The 22,338-nt window shown below is 43.5% G+C and overlaps 1 protein-coding gene across 1 annotated transcript in view; it reads left to right on the forward strand.

The window, feature by feature from the left end:
• The window catches only part of timm50 (translocase of inner mitochondrial membrane 50 homolog (S. cerevisiae)), a 122,886-nt gene that overhangs the window by 97,280 nt on the left and 3,268 nt on the right, over positions 1–22,338 (forward strand). Inside the window, exons 8-9 of the mRNA XM_078430904.1 lie at positions 11,280–11,436; positions 20,639–20,745. Of these exons, the coding sequence (XP_078287030.1) occupies positions 11,280–11,436; positions 20,639–20,745 (264 nt within the window). The remainder of the gene's footprint in view (positions 1–11,279; positions 11,437–20,638; positions 20,746–22,338) is intronic.

Genomic DNA, 22,338 nt, shown 5'->3' on the forward strand with positions numbered 1-22,338 from the left:
TCCAGAAAAACTGCTAGTCGAGCACTACTACAGTCCCGAGGGAACTAGATTATTGGAACTTTGCTGTCTTTGAGTGATGGCAGAGAAACTTTGCAGATATTTTAAAACTAATTTGAGATTTTTTTAAAGAGACATTTCAGTTCATTTCATTCCGAGATCTTCGGTTTCCTCCCACACTCCAAAGACGTACAGGTTTGTAGGTTAATTGGCTTTGTGAATGTAAAAAATGTCTCTACTGGGTGTAGGACGGTGTTAATGTGCGGGGATCGCTGGTCGGTGTGGACCCGGTGGGCCGAAGGGCCCGTTTCCAAGCTGTATCTCTAAACTAAACTAAAAATTAAATGTGCTTTTGGTTTGTTTTTATCTCCCCTTCAGGGACAGCTAATTCTCTTTTTCATTTTACTTTGGTGATCACGTGCACTTTGTAAAAGCTTACACTGTAAAAGCCCAGGGAACTTATTCCGAATCAGAAGATTTTAAGCAAACAGCAAACCCGTAGACTTGTGTTTCTGATTCTAAACTAGCTATTTATGTGGATGAAGGACTTTCTCATGCAGACATGAAGATCGGCCACTGCAGCAACAGGCAGCACCATTAGGAGAGATGAGAAAATAGAGAAGTAGAATCTTGTTTTTTCTTATAACCTACAGTAGTCTTTAAAGGGTTAAAGACCTCAGTAATCCTCTGCATCCCATCTGTCTGTTGCCACTAGCTTCAGTTCCACAATATTTACAAAGCAAAGGGTTGTCGGTGGAATGGGGGCAGGGGGTGTGTTGGGGGCAGGGGAGCCTGTGGGTTGCCCCATGTTCCGTAATCTGAGCTCCCCTGAAATGACCATGTCTCTACAATAGTATGTGTGGCCTGCATTATTGCGAGCCTTCTGCCTTCGCTTCCCACCTCCCATCTGTTGGCCTGTGGCACCCAGGGAGCCTTTCTGAGGACACAACATCCCCTCCTGAAAAAGACTGGGGCTTGCCGAGAGCAACAGCAGTGACAGACCTGCTGTGCACTTAAGATTACGATAGTTTAAAGACTGCTGGTACTATAACCACAGTGTTAGGGACTGATTCCCCAAAGGACCTTTTCATTTCCAGATGAAAGACATGGGTAGTTATAGCCACAAGTGCTTAATTACATATCAATGTCTCTTCAGTACAACTGTTTGTGGCATTTAAGAAAATTATGTAGACTGGGGCAAATTCTGTTGTACATATCGCACCCTCTGTGTCTTTACCTTGATCTTGATTGCGCTCTTGCTATTTATTTTGTCCTACCTCATGTGTATTTTTTTCATATTCCCTGTAATAAATACACACTTTCTGTCAGAATGGTTTAATAGTAAGGTGGCCTGCACAGAAATTTCATTTTGCAGATTATTTTTGCATTTTAACAAACATTTCCACCATCTTAAACAAAATATGATATATTTGTCTGGCAGAGGAGGTGGCTTGCAGATGTATGCATGCAGAGGTTGTGGCGTGAAGCAAGAAGTTATATCTTCATTGAAGTGTAACAGAAATGATCAGGTTCAACTGAGTGCAGCAGTGAATGGAAATTTAATACAGATCTGGAATACAGAACCAGTTTTACTCCCTCTCAATTCTCACTATTCCCCCATCACTCACTTTCTCCCCGCTTCCTATGTGCTACCTTATTATTGAGATAGACTCTGCATTCCTCTAATTCTGATTTCCCGCCTGTTCCAATTTTTTAATTGCTCCATTAATGTCAGCTGCCTGGGTTCTCAAGTCTGGAATTTTCTTCCTAAACCTGTCAGCCTTCTTGTCTCTGTTTTTAGAATCATTAAATTATTATGGCACAGTGGAAAATAATTGTTCTGCTGAATTTAAACTGGGTCTTATTAGAGCAATCCCGTCAATTCCACTCCCATAACTCTGCAATTTATTCTTTCTTATGTGCTTAGACAATTTCCTTTTTCTTGAAACCCTATCATATTTTTGGTCATATATTCTAATGTCTCGCTGTTGCTTTGTGTCAAATGTTATTTGACATTTCGTGAGGCTTTGAAAATGTCCTTATTGTGGAACTGAGAAGCCAGACATATCTTTGTCTTTGAATGGGTTATCCACAAGCCTCTGAGACAGTACTGAGAGAATGCTGTACCTTCAAACGTGCCACGTATTCAACGAGATACTAAATCAAGGCCCAGTATCCTCTTAGAAGGATGAAAACAAAAGTCCCATGGCATGACGTGAAGGAGAGCATCAAATTTCTCCTTGGAGTCTTGCCCAATATTTATTTCTCACCCAACACAACTAAACAAATCTCCTGCTTATTGTTACATTGTTTTTTGGCAAGACCTTACAATGTACAAATTGACTGCTTCATTTTTTACATCTATGTTTTAAAACTACTGGGTGTAGCAAAGTTTAAGGTTTTACATTTTGTACAATGGAACCAATTTTTTCAGCCATATACCGACCGATCAGCCAAAACATTATGACCACTGACATGCAGAGTGAATAACATTGATTATCTTGATACAATGGCACCTGTCAAGGGGTGGGATATATTAGGCAGCAGATGAACAGTCAGTTCTTGAAGTTGATGTGTTGGATGCAGGGGAAATGGGCAGGAATAAAGATCTGAGCGACTTTGACATCGGCCAAATTGTTATGGCCAGATGACTGGGTCAGAGCATCTCTGAAACGGCAAGGCTTGTGGGGTGCTCCCGGTCAGCAGTGGTGAGTACCGACCGACAGTGGTCCGAGGAGGGACAAACCACAAACCGGCGACAGACAGGGTGTTGGGCGCCCAAGGCTCATCGATGCGCGAGGGCAACGAAGGCTATCCCGTCTGGTCCGAACCGACAGAAGGTCTACTGTGGCACAAGTCTCAGAAAATGTTAATGGTGGTCACGGGAGGAATGTGTCACAATACACAGTGCATCGCACCCTGCTGCGTATGGGGCAGCACACGGAGGACCAACAGCATATTAGGCAGGTGGCCATAATGTTTGGCTCATCAGGTCATAATGTTTTGGCTGATGTATAACTGGCTCTTGGCAGGCACGCTTTGTTGAATCCATTACCTTGCTGATAATCAGTACATTTTAACAATTTGTTTAAAAAAATTATTAGTCAATTTTTTTTTGGTATCTGTAAGTTTTAGAAAATAAAAGTCAATATATATAGAATAGATTGAACCATTTACTTTGGAAAAAAAGGAAACAAATCCAGCACTAATCAAAGATTTGTTTCTTCTCTACTGTTTTTGATCGGTATGACTAATAAAAGCACTGCCCAGTGCTTGAAAGGGGTATGCAGGCCTGAAGGATTCCAGGTTTGGTCCCTGATACCAGAAAGGTAGTACAGTTGTGCCTTGAACTCAAGTTAGTTCTGGCCATGTGCATTATTCAGAGAACTCCATTAGGAGGTGCATTTGTGCTCTTTGAATGAGGGAAAGATCCATTTTGGCTTTGTTTGCTCACTATGATTGCTTGTAAAGCATTTACAACTAGGGTCTGTTTACAAATGTGTACACATTTGGGTGCTCTACTGTAAGATGGTAAGAAGTGTGGATCAAGTGTATAAAGTTATATTGGTATTATGACTAAGTATATTGGTCATAAGGCAGGATTTATGATCCTTGCTGTTGACATAAGCAAGATAGTTGAAAACATGTACCTTCATCTACATGGTCATATATTTATATAGTACATCACCCATTATCTGCAGGCTACAGATAACGTGAACAAAGTTGTTGACATTTATGAATCCTAGCATTCAACAGCTATAGTCTGAAGCCCTCATTAGATCCGGGACAAGGCGACAGTGGCTTCTCAAACATCTCATCGCCCATCTGCCGCCTGACAAAATGCTGCTCTGCTGCCTTCTCTGTGCAGCATCTGGCCCTGCGCAATCTGTCACCTTTTTTCTGGCACTGTCAGAAGTCAACCTGCACCAATAAAATCATCAAACAAGAAGCCACACTGTCGAGACGCAAATGAACAGACTGTATGCTGACTGTACCCTTGGTCAGAGAGCGACAGGCTTCCAGGAGTGTGCGTATACAGATTATATTTTGATTTGCCTCAATTTACCTTTTTTTTAAAGTGCATATTGCTTTTAAAACATTTTTGAAGATTAATTTTTCATGTGTGTTGGCTAACATGTAAACTTGGCCATTTGCATAGTAATTTTGAAATGCCACCCATAATCTTACTACATTGTATCATTTCTGACCACATCTAACTGGAAAAAAATATCTTCAGTGAATTTTAAATTATATTTAATAGTAGCTGAAAATAGGATAATTTAATCAAATGTTGTATAAATATATTTAATGTAAAGTCCATGCTCTTTTTTATGGCACCTGCGTGCTATTTAACTCTGACTTTTATTGCTTGCTTAGTATCATAAAGCCAAGACAAGAATTTAATTGGAAATAACATTTACAAATGATTCTTTAACTATACTTTGGATTGATGTTCATGCAGCTTTGAATTTGTTCCTCCCTCTCTACTGATCTGATTGCAAAATGAAAAGATGAGTTCATAAGTTCTCGGAGCAGAATTAGGGCATTCGGCCCATCAAGTCTACTCTGTCATTCAATTATGGCTGATTATCTTTCCCTCTCAGCCCCATTCTCCTGCCTTCTCCCCATAACCCTTGACACCCTAACTAATCTTACACCCTTACTAAAGTGGGCTTTAGTTGTCAGCTGTGAGATGTCCACCACTCCCCCCCTCTGGCTTGCCTGACATCAGGAACAAAATGCAAACCAACTACCAGGTGGGATTCTGTGTTTTATTGCTTTCAGTCGCATTGATCAGATCTGAATCTTCCATTAGGTTTACTAATTTAAAAAATATATAACTATGGTCACCAAATTAACTTGCAATATGATATGAAATTGAAAGATCCAGATGAATGCAAGTTACATCAGGGATGTAGGGTTGAGACAGCACTCTCTCCCTTGGATGCTGCTCTGATCCCTTTAATTGCTGACAGGCCAGGAGAGGCCAATCCTCAGCATTATTGGTAACGTCGGTATAATTAGCCTATATCAGTTGGCCACTTGAACCTCGTCAGTCTACTCCCTATGATATCCAGGCATTCTAGCTAGGAGGAGAAGGGAGAAGTCCAGGCATTCTAGCTAGGGGGAGAAGGGAGAAGATGAGAGAAGAAGCAGAAGAGAAAGACTGAAGAAAGGGGAAGAAGGAAGAGAGGGGAGGGAGGTAGTGGAGCGCCTCCCTGCTAGATGTGCTCTCCTGTCGTAGGTTTGAGGAAGACTGAGGCACTGGGACAAACCCAAGATCGCCAGCACTACTGTGTGGTCAAGACTGGGTTGCTGGGAAGAAACCCGAGACACCCAGCACCTCTGCTGAAGCTAAGAGTGGCCGGGACAAGCTTGAGATATTAGAATCTCTTCCTGGCCACAGCACAACCACACACGCACACGCACACGCAAAGACTGGCTGTCTGGCTATATCACGTGAATTCACTCTACTTCATCATTCCATCCAACCTCGACTTTTCTCACATAATGACATGCTCTCATTTTCAAACAATGTCATCTGAGTAAACATTCTTCATGAATGACAGCATAGATTTGAAGGTAGATTTTGCACATTGGTCATTTAGTGTCATAAAGTGATACTGTGTGGAAACAGGCCCAACTTGCCCACACCGGCCAACATGTTCCAGCTACACTGGTCCCACCAGCCTGCATTTGGTCCATATCCCTTCAAACCTGTCCTATCCATGTACCTGTCTGACTGTTTCTTAAACGTTGGGATAGTCCCAGCCTCAACCTTCTCTGACAGCATGTTCCATACACCCACCACCCTTTGCGTGAAAAAGTTACCCTTCAGATACCTATTAAATCTTTTCCCCTTCATCTTAAACATATGTCCTCTGATCCTTGATTCACCTACTCTGGGCAAGAGACTCTGTGCATCTACCCGATCTATTCCTCTCATGATTTTATACTCCTACTAGACCAAGTGGACTCGTTGGGCCCAAACTTCTCCTGCATTGGTGCAGCACCCTCTCCTCCCCCCTCCCGTCCTCTCTCCTCCCCCCTCCCGTCCTCTCTCCTCCCCCCTCCCCCTTCCTCCTCTCCCCCCTCCCCCTCCCTCCTCCCTCCCTCTCTCCTCTCCCCACTCCATCCCCCTCAACCCCCCTTATCCTCCCCCCCTCCCTCCACCCCCCTCCCTCCCTCCCCCCTCCCTCCCCCTCCCTCCCTAGGAGATAGATTTAAAATGGGAATAACTTTAAAAATATAACACCGATTTCAATGAAACTTCTTCCATTAGCACCTAAGGGACGACGGTGAGTATGATGGCCCTAAAATTGTCGTGCTATTGTGTACCGTTTTGGCTGTAGTTCACGAACAAACAAACAAACAAACAAGAGTTTTAGTATATAGATAAGATTACCCCTCATCTTTCTGTGCTGCAAGGAATAGAGTTCCAGCCTACTCGACCTCTCCCTATAGCTCACACCCTCGGGTCCTGGCAACGTCTTTGTAAAGTTATTTTCTATTGCTTTAAGGTATGTTTCCTCATTCCATCCTCTACCTTTTCCTCACAATGACTCGTGCTCTCATTTTTTAATAGTGTCATCTGAGTAGACATTCTTTGTGAATGACAGCATTGATATTGAAGGTAGATTTTTCAGCGCTGGTCACTTACTCTTTAAAGTGCACCCGCAGTAATAGTTGCTCACCTTCTGAAATTCGGTTTCTTTACCTCTTAACAGTGCCAGAATTTTCAGGAGTCATGAGCATATTTAGCATCATGCGTTAGAGAGTTTTCTCCAATCGGGTATCAACACCGTGGCGCAGCTGGTAGAGCTATTGCCTCGCAGCGCCAGAGACCCGGGTTCGATCCTGACCTCGGACGCCATCAGTACATCGGACGCCATCAGTTTTTTTGCACATTCTCCTTGTGACCGCGTGGGTTTCCTTTGGGTGCTCCAGTTCCCCCCCACATCCCCAAAACGTTTAGGTTTGTAAGTTAATTGGTATCTGTAAAACTACCCTCCGTTGTAGGAAGTGAATGCGAATGTGGGATAACTTGAAAGATGGTTGGAGTGAACTCGATGGGTCGAAGGACATGTTTCCATGCTGCAGCTCTGAACTAAACAACCTGACATGTTCTTCCACAAAATCAGAAAATGCAGGATGTAGTCAGCAGGTCAGGCAGCATCTGTAGAAAGGGGAACAATTGACATTCTACAGAAACGTCTTTGCTCTGAAATGTTATCTTTCTCTTTCCACACGTATCGCCTGACCTGACTGTTTCCAGATTTTTTATTTTATTTCAAGATTTCCAGCATCTGCAGTTTTTTTTCATTTTCATTGTCCTTCTTCTATCCCTATCCATATTTACCAGCTTTGATTGATTCGTTAATGTCAGGAGAGGAAAACTCCATTGGCAGTCCAGACGATGGCACAGCAGTTGGTGGTGTTGCCAAAAAAGCTTGTAAAATCACCCATGTTTCAGCTTAGATTGCTTGCCAATGATGACTGCATGGATTTTGGATGAGTATAGATTTGGGCGTCAGTGATAAATGTTGCTTAATATTATTATCTAGAGTGATTGTTGTTGCCGCACCACTTAGCCAGGTGTTCCATCTCGCTTCTGTATGTTGACCTGTGATTCAACTACTGGCACTGGCAAATTTCCAGATGGCATTGGAGTTGGGCTTAGCCATACGGTCATGGGTGTATAGAGAGTAAGCAGAGTGCTAACTACACAACCTTGAGGTGTATCTACATTGATAGTCGATGAGGAGGAGGTATTGTTACCGATCCACACTGATGAGGAAGTCAAATATCCAGTTACAAAGGGAGGAGCAGATACCCAGGTCTTGGAGCTCGGTGATGAGCTTAGAGGGGATGAATGTGTTCAACAGTGAGCTGTAGTCGATGAACAAGCAGCCTGGCGTATGATTTCCTGTTATCCAGGTGGTCCAGAGTAGAGCGGAGAGCCAGTGAGATAGTATCTGCTGTTGATGTTTGTGGCGAAAGGCAAATTGGAGCGAATCCAGGTCACTTGTGAGGCTGGAGTTGAATTGTGCCGTAATAAACCTCTCAAAGCACTTCACTGTGGTGGATGTAAATGCTCACAGATAATGAGGCAGCTCACCATACTCTTAAGCACGATGGAACGATGGATGTCCTTTTGAAACAGGTAGGAGAACCTCAGACTACAGAAGCAAGAGATTAAATATTTCGCTGAATTCTCCAACCAATTTGCGCAGGTCTCTGGTAATTGTCCGGGTCTGCTGTTTTGGCAGAATGCTTTGTGTGGATGGACGTGAAGAAGGGTCTTGACCCGAACATCATCCATTCCTTCTCTCCAGAGATGCTGCCTGTCCCGCTGTGTTACTCCAGTTTTTTGTGTCTACCCTCTTGAAAGATGTTCTTTAACCAAAGCAAAGGAATCAAAATTATTCACAAGGTGAGCTGGGAATAGGAATGAGCAGGAATTAGGGGAAAAATTCAGGTCATATGACCTCGGGCAATGTTAGCAATGATTTTTTTTTATCAATGGAGTGAATTTTCGAATATCTCAAGCAAAATTATGTTTGTTGCAATTTTTGCATCCTTTTAGATTCATAGTCAGAAAATTGTACAGCTCATAAACAGGCTGTTCAGTCCATCACATCATGCCGACTGTTTGGCCCATCTATGTAAATCCTATTTTGCACATTAGGATGGCACGCTTCTTAGGTATACCTATTAAATGTCTAAATACCTCTTACATGTTGTAATTATACCTGAATGGAGAATTATTCTACATTCTCTAGTTTCAGAGGAGCAGAAAGACATGAATTGGGGTGCGGAGCTAGATGAGGATATAGCGTTGGTTGAGGCTGCAAAGAAAGTGGAGTGAGCGTACTACATTAGAGTAGATGCACATATTGAACTCACTGTTGAGAGATGGGCAATAAATGACTGACGAGGACACCAGGAGTAAGCTGTAAATGGAAAATTGTTGGTGGAATTCTGGGGCAAATGAGATTCCCGTTGAGCCTCATGGACTCAACGAAGGTTGTTGCAGGATTGACATTGGGACAGATGCGGTGGTGGTCAGTCTTGATGGGCTGAGTTTGTTCCGATGTCAGATTTAAGTCTCCCTTTGAAATTAGAGGAATTGGGTATGAACATGGGATTTCTGTTGAGGTTTAAACAAGATAGGTTTAATCTTTGCCAATGAATGTAGGAGCTTCAAGCTGATACACAACTTTACTTTGAACTTTTTGTTAGAAAGGTGTGGCCATTCTTGGGGAATCAGAGATGATGGTTGAGGGTAAAACTGGGAAATATTTGCTGACATGTGGAAGCTGGATGATGTCTCCAAGAGGCATGATAGAGTAGATGGGAGTCAGAGACTGGATTGATATTTTGTGGAGTACAGTTAGGTTAATAAACAAAACTGATAAGTACACAATGCGAGCGAATGTGTTCAAAGGTTGCTAAGATTAAAAAAGGTGAAGGCACCAGGTCCTGGTGGTACCCGTGATGCGATTTTACCCGCAACAGATTTGTGGGACAGGCGCCTGTTGCAAAGAATGCAAAAGGGAGAACTAGACAGGTAATTTGGATAAAATGAAGCATCATTGCTACAGCTATTCCTGCTTTGATTTGCCAATTCATAACATGCCAAATATATAACCTGTGATATATAAAGTGTGTTGGAAGGAACTGCAGATGCTGGTTTACACCGAAGATAGACACGAAAATAACTTTATTGTCATTCAAAACTATACAGACGAGTGCACATTTGAACGAAATTCCGTTGCAACTGGCTTCAATGTAACACCAAATAATAAAATTTGATTGAACAAAAATAAATAAATAAGTAACTCGCACATAAAATGATGGTGGCGGATCATTGTGAATTCAAGAGTCTGATGGCTCGGGGGAAGAAGCTTTGTATTGCAGAACCTGACTGTTCTGCTCCGTATGCTGCAGTACCTTTGACATGAGGGCAGCAGGGTGAACAGTCCATGATGGAGATGGGTGGGGTCTTTAATTATATTTTTGGCCTTGGACAAGCAGCGTTTGTGTGCAATGTAACTCAGCGGGTCAGGCAGCATCTCTGGAGTAAAGGAATAGGCAGCGTTTTGGGTCGAGACCCAGACTCAGTCTGAAGAAGGGTCTCGACCCGAAACATTGCCTGTTCCTTTTTTCCAGAGATGTTGCCTGACCCGCTGAGTTGCTCTAGCTTTGTGTGTCTATCTTGTGTGACATATAAAGTCAAGAACTGCACATCTCTCATTTCCAGACTAAATGTCAACAAATAAGCTGGAGAAGCAGGAACGGGGTACTGATTGAGAATGATCAGCCATGATCACATTGAATGGCGGTGCTGGCTCGAAGGGCCGAATGGCCTCCTCCTGCACCTATTGTCTATTGAATACTTCATGTTTTCATAATATGATAATAACTGTAACCTGTTGCTTTTTTTATTGCACCATGCAAATATTATTAAAGACATCCCCCAGTGTTATTTTTGCGCTCTAATGTTTCCCTCTCATTCAAGCCATAATAACGTGGTTTAATATCAGATATCTGCAAAATTGGAACGTTAAACTTCGACAGGTTTCCTTGCAAGTCATCAAACTGTTCCTTTAATATGGGAGGATGTGTACATGTAGTGAGTGTAGATTTAATTGTAATTAACTAGAAGGTTATGCTACTATGAAGGGGTGACGCTTAACAGCTTTATTAGTATTTGTGTCTGGTTAAATAATGACTGATTTACTCCACTCGAGAGCAGATGGATTTGCAATAATTAGATTAAACAATATGGCAATTCTAAATCCACAGATGGTGGCAGCAGTCTCTTCAATATTAATATTTTTATTAATATGAAATTGATGCTGACTGTTTTGGATTTTCTTTTAAATTTTAATCAATTTACTCTGGTCTCTTCATGATTAATTTTTCTCTCGTCCTCTGCATGATGTTTCCAAGTCTGGCAGCTAGAGGCACTGCATTCGGCCCGATCCCTGCCGAATGTGGCTGTTCGTTCTGTCGTAGACCGAATGTTGGCCAATCATGTAAAAATTCAGCCCAGTTCTTACCACCCTTGGATGGCAAACATTTTTATGGGGTGTTGGAGAAGCACAATAGAGCGGCCTGATTTGCTGTTTGTTACTGACACCAATATTTCTATTTGTTACTGACATCCAATACTGTCTGAACGGATAGACCGTGAATCAAATGTTAATATGGTCTAGCCACCTGTAACAGTCAATGAATCTGTGTAATGCGAATACTCTTTCTTTCCATTCCCACAGGACGTGTCTTGCCTGAACAGGGACCCTTCCAAAGTTATTATTGTAGATTGTAAAAAAGAAGCTTTCCGTCTCCAGCCATTCAACGGCATCGCACTGAGGAAATGGGATGGAAATTCTGATGACCGAACCTTATATGAACTTGCGGCATTCCTGAAAAGTAAGTTCCCATCTGCCTGCTGTCTCGTGACGTGTTTTGTTCGCTGGATCCCAAAGAGAGAGATTCCGTCAAAGCCATTGTGACACTAATTAAAATTGCGTGGGTCACCTTTTTTTTTTTGTAACTCTAAAACTTAACCCTTCCCCAAACCATGGCTGGCCTCTCTCTCTCTGCTTGAACAAATATGAGCTTAAAGTTTCCATAACAAGTGCTGGAACTGGTACGTTAACAGTTAATCATAGGAAAGCTCCAAGAGGCATATGTGTCCGAGACCTTTGGGTCAATTATGACAATCTGGTTATTTGTCCTTTGTGTTTTATTAATGTATTTTTTTCCTCCTCTTTTCACTATTGATGTAGATTAACTCATTCACCATGCACTGCCATTGTGATGCCACTTACTATAGCTCATATTGCTGCTAGCAGCTGCAGAGATGCCATCTGGCATCTTCCTAGGACCAAGGTCCATGGGGGAACAATGCCAAATGGTTCCTTTTAGTTATGAACAAGTTAAATATTTGTTGTGCCTTTGAATGAACTGAGGTTAGAAGGTCACAGGGGCTAAAGAGTAGCTGTGACACAAGGTTTGAAAAGGACTCGGAGCATGTTTAAAATTGCATTGTGAGGGCCTACATTATATTGTTAAATTTAATGTCAGGAAGCTTAACTGCACCGTTACGTCCTTTTCTATCAAACTATTGCCTGTATTGGAAAATGTACCATTGGATGTAACCCTGTGTTGTGAACTATCTTGATGGCCTTGCACCAAAAGCCTTCTAAGAAGCCATTTGCTAAAAGTATCAGAACTAAATGTGTGTCGTTTGCTGCAATTATCTGCGTTGATGATGCCCATGGGCAGATTAATCTCCATTTTGTAAATACAGGTACTACCCATCTCTGGTGAAATGTGTAAGAAGGAACTGCAGATTCTGGTTTAAACCGAAGATAGACACAAAAAGCTGGAGTAACTCAGCGGGACGGGCAGCATCTATGGAGAGAAGGAATGGGTGACATTTCGGGTCGAGACCCTTCTACCTGTCATTTGTAGCAACAACCAGCATGGTTTGCTATTGAGGGCGTGCAGCGTAGGTTTACTAGGTTAATTCCCGGAATGGCGGGACTGTCATATGTTGAAAGACTGGAGCGACTAGGCTTGTATACACTGGAATTTAGAAGGATGAGAGGAGATCTTATCGAAACGTATAAGATTATTAAGGGGTTGGACACGTTAGAGGCAGGAAACATGTTCCAAATGTTGGGGGAGTCCAGAACCAGGGGCCACAGTTTAAGAATAAGGGGTAGGCTATTTAGAACTGAGATGAGGAAAAACGTTTTCAGTCAGAGAGTTGTGAATCTGTGGAATTCTCTGCCTCAGAAGGGAGTGGAGGCCGATTCTCTGAATGCATTCAAGAGAGAGCTAGATAGAGCTCTTAAGGATAGCGGAGTCAGGGGGTATGGGGAGAAGGCAGGAACGGGGTACTGATTGAGAATGATCAGCCATGATCACATTGAATGGCGGTGCTGGCTCGAAGGGCCGAATGGCCTCCTCCTGCACCTATTGTCTATTGTCTGTTAATCCATTTTTGAGATTAGATTAACAACATCCGTACAGTCGGGTTTGTTCCAGTGAACTGGGTGACAAGAGGCATTGGAGAAAGGTGGCAGAGCTGGTTGGCAAGGCAATGTTCTTTCCTGTCAGTTGCCAAGGTGTTAGGCACTCACAAAGATTAAAGTGGATTGGCATTGAGAAAGCAGCTGGCAGCATGCCACAACTCTGGCTACCTGGATTTGATCTTGATCTTGCTGTGCTGTCTGTATGATGTTTGCTCAATCTCCCTGTTACTGCATGGGTTTCCTGGGGAGCACTGTGTTTCCTCTCACGTACCAAAGGCTTGATGGATCAATTGGTATTGTAAGAAAATAACAGCAGATGCTGATACAAATCGAAGGTATTTATTCACAAAATGCTGGAGTAACTCAGCAGGTCAGGCAGCATCTCAGGAGAGAAGGAATAGGCCGAAACGTCGCCCATTCCTTCTCTCCTGAGATGCTGCCTGACCTGCTGAGTTACTCCAGCATTTTGTGAATTGGTATTGTAACTTGCTTCTGGTGCAGGTGGGCCGATAACAGAACTGGAATGTGGGGGACGTCAGAGAACAAGTGGAGAAATGAGATTAATGCCGATGAATGTTTGATGATCTTCACAGATGCAGTGGGCTGAATGCCTGTTTCTAAGTATGTATAACTTAGTTGAGTTTACTTTATTGCCACATATACCGAGGTACTGTGAAATGCTTTTGTTGCATGCTAACCAGTCAACAGAAAGACAATACATGATTACAATCAAGGCATCCACAGATGTGCAGATGCATAAGAAAGGGAATAATGTGAATAATGTTTAGTGCAAGAATCAACAAGCTCATCGGGAAGGCTGGCTCCGTCCTGGGAGTGCAGTTGGATTCATTGGAGGTGGTCTTGGAGGGCAGGGTGCTCCTCAAACTGCAGACGAGCTCACCCCCTCCATGACACACTGGTCAAACTGAGGAGCACCTCCAGCAACTGACTGGCTCCACCAAGATGCAGCACAGAACGCCACAGGAGATCCTTCTTCCCTGTGGCTATCAAACTGTACAACTCCTCCCCCTTCTGTCATGGTGTACACTGACTCCCTCTCCCCCCCCCCCCAATCTTTGAACGTCCCCAATCCTGGACTTTCCACTCGTCACACTGTAATTTCATGTTTCATGTGTCTTGTTGTGTTTTAGATTTAGATTTAGAGATACAGCGCGGAAACAGGCCCTTCGGCCCAACGTGTCCGTGCCGCCCAGCGATCCCCGCACATTAACACTATCCTACACACACTAGGGACAAATTTTACATTTACCCAGTCAATTAATCTACATACCTGTACGTCTTTGGAGTGTGGGAGGAAACCGAAGATCTCGGAGAAAACCCACGCAGGTCACGGGGAGAACGTACAAACTCCGTACAGACGGCCCCCTTAGTCAGGATCGAACCTGAGTCTCCGGCGCTGCATTCGCTGTAAGGCAGCAACTCTACTGCTGCGCCACCGTGCCACCCCATGGCTATTGGTAGACCAATTTCGCTCCAGGAATAATTAGGTTCTATCATATTGTATTGTAAAGCTAGACCCATATTAGCCTGTCCATTTTAAAAGGTGTGAGGCTCTGGGTCACACACATTGGACTCCCAACGCCCTAATAGAATTGAAGGAAGAGCCTGCCCGATTTTATTACTTCCCTCCCGTTGACATTTGCCTCTTGACTCAAAAAGGGAGAACCAACAGGCATCAGGTATTGTTTGCAAAGGTTGTGACAGGTAAATGGATTGACACTGCTTTTCTGATGAAGTACATGATGGAATATCAGCACCAGAGGTTACAGAACCTGCATTGATTGAGGTCACTATTCTTTGCAGTTCTCCCAGCCTCAAACAGGTTGGTGCTCTCAGCTATTAAACCAGGAACAGGAAACAATGAGCTGCTACGGAATACCTACAAGTGTGGCTATAGAACAGAAATGCCTGTGGTCTGCTACAGGAATTTGTATTGGAATGTTCTCGTGAAATGTGGCTTACGAGATGTGGAAGCAACCTCTGACTGAAACACTCTTTTAAAGTAGTATGCCCTGTAGAGATGTAAATGTCTGCTTGGATTTCATTAATTACTGCAAGAGTAATCTAAAGTTTCACTTTGAATTTAATATGAGGAGGCCTGGCTCCAGTCTGTTAACTATCCAAGACCTTCGTGCAATTATCAAATTGCGAATGCTCTTCTCACCGTTCCTTGGTAACTCACCAAACTTTGGAACTTTATTTAACAATCACAGTAATGTTGGAGAAAAGAAATTATAATTATGTCGCTAACTCCTTGATGGCTTAGCATGTAAAGGCAAAATCTACAATTACCTGGTACCATTCCTGTCTTGGGGATGTATCAAAATGCTTCACAGCCAAAGAATTACGCTTATGATCTAACTACTATTATTATGCCGGCACAGATAATTATCGGGTGGCACAATGGTGTAACCAGTGATGGGCGGCACTGTGGTGCAACTAAGTAGAGCTGTTGCCTTACAACTCCAGTGATCTGGGTTAAAGTCTGACTTCCAGTGGAGTTTCCAGCTCTCCCTGTGACATTGTGAGTGCTCCAGGCATGCCAAGCACCTGGAAATTGTAGGCTGATTGGCCATTGCGTATTGCACCTAGTGTGTAGGTGAGCGGTGGAATCTGGACGAAATAGATGGGAATGTAGGTAGAATAACAATGGAGAAGGAACAGCAGAGGCTGGTTTAAACCGAAGATAGACACAAAATGCTGGAGTAACAGCGGGACAGGCAGCATCTATGGAGAGAAGGAATGGGCGACGTTTCAGGTCGAGACCCTTCTTCAGGTCTCGACCCGAAACGTCACCCATTCCTTCTGTCCAAAGATGCTCTCTGTCCTGCTGAGTTGCTCCAGCATTTTGGGTCTGTTTTTAGTATAAAAATGGGACTAGTGTAAATGAGTGCATCATGGTTGATGCAGGCTCGTAATGCTGAAGAGTCTTTTTCTATGCTGTACGGCTCCATGATTGAGACAAATTTGTGCACATTAATATCCCCTCAAAAAGGTAATATGAGAATTTACCTGTTGATTGCTTTTTGGTTGAGAACAAAATGTTGGCCTAGACAATAGTAGAAACTTCTACTCTTGTTCAAGCAGTGTCTCGATTTTTTTTGCAGTCACCTGAACAGACAGGAAGACAATGCAGCAATCCCCACCTACTACATTGAAGTTTCACCCCAGAATGTTTGAAGTCCTGGAGTTTGCTTAAATTTAACAACTTATTATTTAGAGCTGAGAATGAAGCCAAAGTACCATGTATTATACAGGAGTAACTCAGTGGGTCAGGCAGCATCTCTGGAGAGAAGGAATGGGTGACGTTTCGGGCCGCGACCCCTCTTCAGGCTGATGTCAGGGGAGGGGGCGGGACAAAGATAGGAAGTAGTAGGAGACAGGAAGACTAGTGGGAGAACTGGGAAGGGGGAGGAGAAAGAAAGGGACAGAGGAACTATGAAGTTAGAGAAGTCAATGTTCATACCACTGGGGTGGAGTTCTCTAACTTCAGATAGTTCCTGTCCCTCTCTTTCCCCTCCCCCTTCCCAGTTCTCCCACTAGTCTTCCTGTCTCCTACTACATCCTATCTTTGTCTCGCCCCCTCCCCTGACATCAGTCTGAAGAAGGGTCTCGACCCAAAACGTCACCCATTCCTTCTCTCCAGAGATGCTGCCTGACCTGCTGAGTTACTCCAGCATTTTGTGTCGACCTTCAATTTAAACCAGCATCTGCAGTTTTCCTCCCTGCATGTATTATAACGGTGCTCCTCAGCTAACGATGGGGTTCCGTTCCAAGAAACCCATCGCAAACCGAAAATATTGTAAGTCATTTAATACACCTGAAATGCATTTAGTGCACCTGATCACGTGGCTGGAAGCGATCTGCGGCTCGCTAAGGGCCACTGCCGTTTACACCTTCGCAAAGTCGAAATATCGCAAGTCAAAGCATCGTAAGCCGGGGAGCACTTGAGTCAGAAAGTGGGACACACTTTACCTGTGTTCGGTGTCATAAACAAACTGCAGTCGCCCAATTTAAATTAGACGAGGGAGATGAAAAATAATGCTGATTAGCCATTTCTGATCCCTAAATAATATCTATGTGGTTGTGGGAAGAAAACAGCGTTGGACTCTAATCTCATACTCTCCATCCTCAAATACTCTGCTGCAATTTAATGTCTTACAATAGACAATAGGTGCAGGAGGAGGCTATTCGGCCTTTCGAGCCAGCACCGCCATTCAATGTGATCATGGCTGATCATTCTCAATCAGTACCCCGTTCCTGCGTTCTCCCCATACCCCCTGACTCCGCTATCCTTAAGAGCTCTATCTAGCTCTCTCTTGAATGCATTCAGAGAACCGGACTCCACTGCCTTCTGAGGCAGAGAATTCCACAGATTCACAACTCTCTGACTGAAAAAGTTTTTCCTCATCTCAGTTCTAAATGGCCTACTCCTTATTCTTAAACTGTGGCCCCTTGTTCTGGACTCCCCCAACATTGGGAACATGTTTCCTACCTCTAACGAGTCCAACCCCTTAATAATCTTATACGTTTCGATAAGATCTCCTCTCATCCTTCTAAATTCCGAATAACAACTAGCCTGAAGCACTGGAGAGTTGTTCAGCACCTGCGTGGTCATTACCCTCCAATACTCTGTATTGGCAGAACTTTAAATGTCTTTGCCACATTGCAGCTTTAATTTGCAATGGATAGGTGATGCTTTTCTTTAAACTTTCATGCAGGAAATGTACATTATTGATGGTAGATGCACTGGTCTCAGTTGTGTTTAGTGTAATTGCTTTCAGTTGGATTAAATTGGTGTCTGGTGTCCAATTTAAAGATGTGGATTTTAAACCAAAAGCTTGAATTAACGATAATCAATAGCTCGTCCTCAATAGAAATGATGAGACCGAATCGTGGCACTCCGGAAAAACAAACGCTTATAAAAATGGACATTCATTGCCAAAGCCAAATACCTTCTGTAGCGGAATATATAAGAGTTACTCTGACACCATGTGCATTGCACAAAGCAAAGCAAACTTGTTTACACTTAAAATGGGGGGAAATGTGGTGCTATGCAGCTGCACTTTTTATGAAGGAAAGACAAAGACCTTCATGCACTGACCTCATCAATTTGCAGAAACCTCTGCAAACACTATGGCCTATCCTTTCCTGTCTAGACATGCATTTACTCCCCGTGATGCACAATGCCTCTGGCCATGGTATTGTTCCAGTTGCCCCAGCACAGGAAGATCTCCATGTTGACTGTTCCTATACCTGCATTTACTTGTAGCATTATCTGGAGATGTGAGCTTCCAGAGATTGTCTGGTACAAGCCTCTGTAAGAATCAATAAGCAGCTCTTAACACACCAGCTACATCTCGGAAGCCAGGTCATAATCAGCAAGTTTAGTTTAGTTTAGAGATACAGCATGGAAACGTGCTCTTCGGCCCACCGAGTCCGCAGCGACCAACGATCCCAGCACATCAACACTACCCTACACGCATACCAGGGACAAGTTTTTACATTTATACCAAGCCAATTAACCTACAAACCTATACGTCTTTGGAGTGTGGGAGGAAACATAGAAAAATAGGTGCATGAGTAGGCCATTCGGTCCTTCAAGCCAGCACCGCCATTCAATATGATCATCTAAAATCAGTACCCCATTCATGCTTTTCCCCCATATCCCTTAATTCCTTTAGCCCAAAAAGCTAAATCTAACTCTCTCCTGAAAACATCCAGTGAATTGGCCTCCACAGCCTCCTGTGGCAGAGAATTCCTCAGATTCACAACACTCTGGGTGAAGAAGTTTTTCCTCATCTCACTCCTAAATGGCCGACCCCTTATTCTTGTTCCTTTGACTCCTGGTTCTGGACTCCCCCAACATCGAGAACATTTCTCTTGTGTGGGGCCTTGTCAAAGGCTTTTTGAAAGTCCAGATACACCACACCCACTGGCTCTCCCTTATCCATTCTACTTGTTACATCCTCAAAAAATTCCAGAAGATTAGTCAACCGTGATTTCCCCTTCATAAATCCATGCTGACTTTGACCGATCCTGTCACTGCTCTCACAAGATCTCAGAGAAAACCCACGCAGGTCACGGAGAGAACATATAAACTCCATACTGACAATATTTGGAAGAAGAATTTGCCCAGGAATATATTGTTCACAAAAATCTGGCTGAATCCAATTTAGCTCATTAACGCCCAATTAACCTACTCTCAATAACCAACTGAGAGATGTAAGCTGTTGAACAATAATAAATCGCCTGGGCAGCTTGCAGCCCAGTGGTATGAACATCGACTTCTCCAACTTTAGATAGTTCCTCTGTCCCTCTCTTCACCTCCTCCTTCCCAGATCTCCCTCTATCTTCCTGTCTCCACCTATATCCTTCCTTTGTCCCGCCCCCCTGACATCAGTCTGAAGAAGGGTCTCGACCCGAAACGTCACCCATTCCTTCTGTCCTGAGATGCTGCCTGACCTGCTGAGTTACTCCAGCATTTTGTGAATAAATACCTTCGATTTGTACCAGCATCTGCCGTTATTTTCTTATACAATAAATCTACAGTCACAGTCATTTTGGATTCCTCCATGATCAAACGTGGACAAAAGAATTAAAATCCCGAGGAGAGGTCAGGACTGTCCTATATGTTTACGTCAGGACTGTATTTGAATTCAGTCTGAAGAAGGGTACCGACCCGAAATGTCACCTATCCTTTTGCTCCAGAGATACTGCCTGAACTACTGAATTACTTCAGCTCTTTGTGCCTATCTTTGTAGGAGTTCACTGTTCGTTAATCGCTTCTATGAATGCCACATTGACTTTGCAGTACATACCATCCACTAAATACCCTGTAGTTATTCACCTCGGCTATTCAAATTAGCACCTCTAAAACTTCATGGAAACACCACCATCTACATATTTTTTTCTACTTTACAGCCCCCATGCTCATTTGGAAACATATCGCCATTCTTTTACCGTCCTTTGTTCTTTCCCTTAATTTGGAAACACAATTTGACAAAAACACAAATTTAAACTGGAAAATTGTTGGGAGCAGTTTTGTGGAGTGAATCTGTGTTGGAGGGATTCTTGGTATTGTTGCAGCTTATAATCTTGGTTCTTAAAGATTGTTGGAAAATTATTATCGCACATAACTTATTTGAAAGTAAAGCCGTTGGCAGCAGACCAGAAGTATTTGTAAATTATACTTTTCACTGCAGGAAATTAAGTATGGTTAATATTCACATGTAGTACACATGGCTGTTTGTGGTAAAAGGAAGAGTAATGACTTCCCCACTGTTCTTGTTCTTCCATAGTTCAACGATAACTGTCATAGTCATAGAGCCATGGAGCATGTAAACAGGCAGGAGAGGTTTGTGTCCCACCCCCTCCCCTGACATCAGTCTGAAGAAGGGTCTCGACCTGAAACGTCATCCATTCCTTCTCTCCAGAGATGCTGCCTGACCCGCTGAGTTACTCCAGCATTTTGTGTCTACCTTCGATTTAAACCAGCATCTGCAGTTTTTGTCCTACTGTTCTAATTGTATAAATGATTTCACTTCACTGATTGTTTTGTGTTGCAGCAATCGCGGTGAGTGGAGTTGAAGATGTCCGATCCGTCCTGGAGAATTATGCTCTTGAAGATGATCCGATTGAAGCGTTTAAAAAAAGGCAAGAACTACTAGCGCAGGTGAGAGTTCAGCTGCTCCTGACAGTAAATCAGCCTACTTAAATGTTACAGTGAAAAGTGAACAGAGTTTTTCATATTAATAGTGTTTCTCACGTTTTTGTGACCAGCAATCTGACAGCGACGCAGCGGTAGAGTCGCTGCCTCACAGCGCCAGAGACCCGGGTTCGATCCCGACTACGGGTGCTGTCTGTACCGAGTTTAAAGGTTCTCCCTGTGACCGTGTGGGTTTCCTTCAGGTGCTCCGGTTTCCTCCCACATTCCAACCACATGCAGATTTGTAGGTTAATTGGCTTCTGTAAATTGTCCCTCGTGTGCATGATACAACTCGTGTACGAGTGATTGCCGGTCGGTGCGGACTCGGTGGGCCGATGAGCCGGTTTCCCCGCTGTATCTCTAAACTAAACTAAATGAGATTTCTCGTATGTTGCAAAACATACTTGGCTAATAAAGTATGATTATGAATGATGATGATGATGATCACCCCTTTGTTATCTATTTCAAAGAATGCTGGAGTAACTCAGCAGGTCAGGCAGCATCTCAAGAGAGAAGGAATGGATGACGTTTCGGGTCGAGACCCTTCTTCAGACTGATGTCAGGGGGGCGGGACAAAGGAAGGATATAGGTGGAGACAGGAAGATAGAGGGAGAACTGGGAAGGGGGAGGGGAAGAGAGGGACAGAGGAACTATCTAAAGTTGGAGAAGTCAATGTTCATACCGCTGGGCTGCAAGCTGCCCAAGTGAAATATGAGGTGCTGTTCCTCCAATTTCCGGTGGGCCTCACCATGGCACTGGAGGAGGCCCATGACAGAAAGGTCAGACTGGGAGTGGGAGGGGGAGTTGAAGTGCTCAGCCACCGGGAGATCAGGTTGGTTAAGGTGGACTGAGCAAAGGTATTGAGCAAAACGATCGCCGAGCCTGCGTTTGGTTTCCATCTCCTCGATAACTTCCGGTTTCCAGGCCCTCACTCCCTCATCTTTACCAACTCGCTACCCTTTTGTTATCAATCACTTGTGTCACTCCAGGTGGAATCATAAAGTGGTTCCAGCAGAGGGTGGCCATTTGGACTATCATGTCTGGTCCTCACTACTTTCTCTGTAACCTTGTAATGTTTTTCTTACCATATATTAATTTCCTTCTTGAAGGCCACAGTGGAACCTACCTCACCACATCTCACAGCAATGTATTCCTTGTGCCTATTCCAACCGCAGGCTTCAGGAATTTTATTTTCCTTATTTCACTCTTAGTTCTCTTCCCCTTTATGCCTGTGACTTATAGTCCTCATCCACCAACGAGTATAGCCTCCCACTGTCCACTCTTGTCCAGACCCTTCATTATTTTATATACTTCAAGCAGATTTCTCCGAAATCCTCACGGCACTTATTTTTGTTTCCCCCTGGTTTCCTTTGCTTCATGTGTCAGTTGAAAGGTTACACTGTTGTCACAACTATTCTCAATACATTGGGAGGGGTCATCCATACAGATATGACCTCTTTTCTCCGACGAGGAAAGGTTCCATCCATTCTTGTACCTGCCTTGTTAGCTTCACTGTGACCATTATGCTGGCATCCCTGTTGATGCTATTATGATAAACCA

This window comes from Rhinoraja longicauda, chromosome 41 (assembly GCF_053455715.1).
Source record: "Rhinoraja longicauda isolate Sanriku21f chromosome 41, sRhiLon1.1, whole genome shotgun sequence".
NCBI classification, from domain to species: domain Eukaryota; kingdom Metazoa; phylum Chordata; class Chondrichthyes; order Rajiformes; family Arhynchobatidae; genus Rhinoraja; species Rhinoraja longicauda.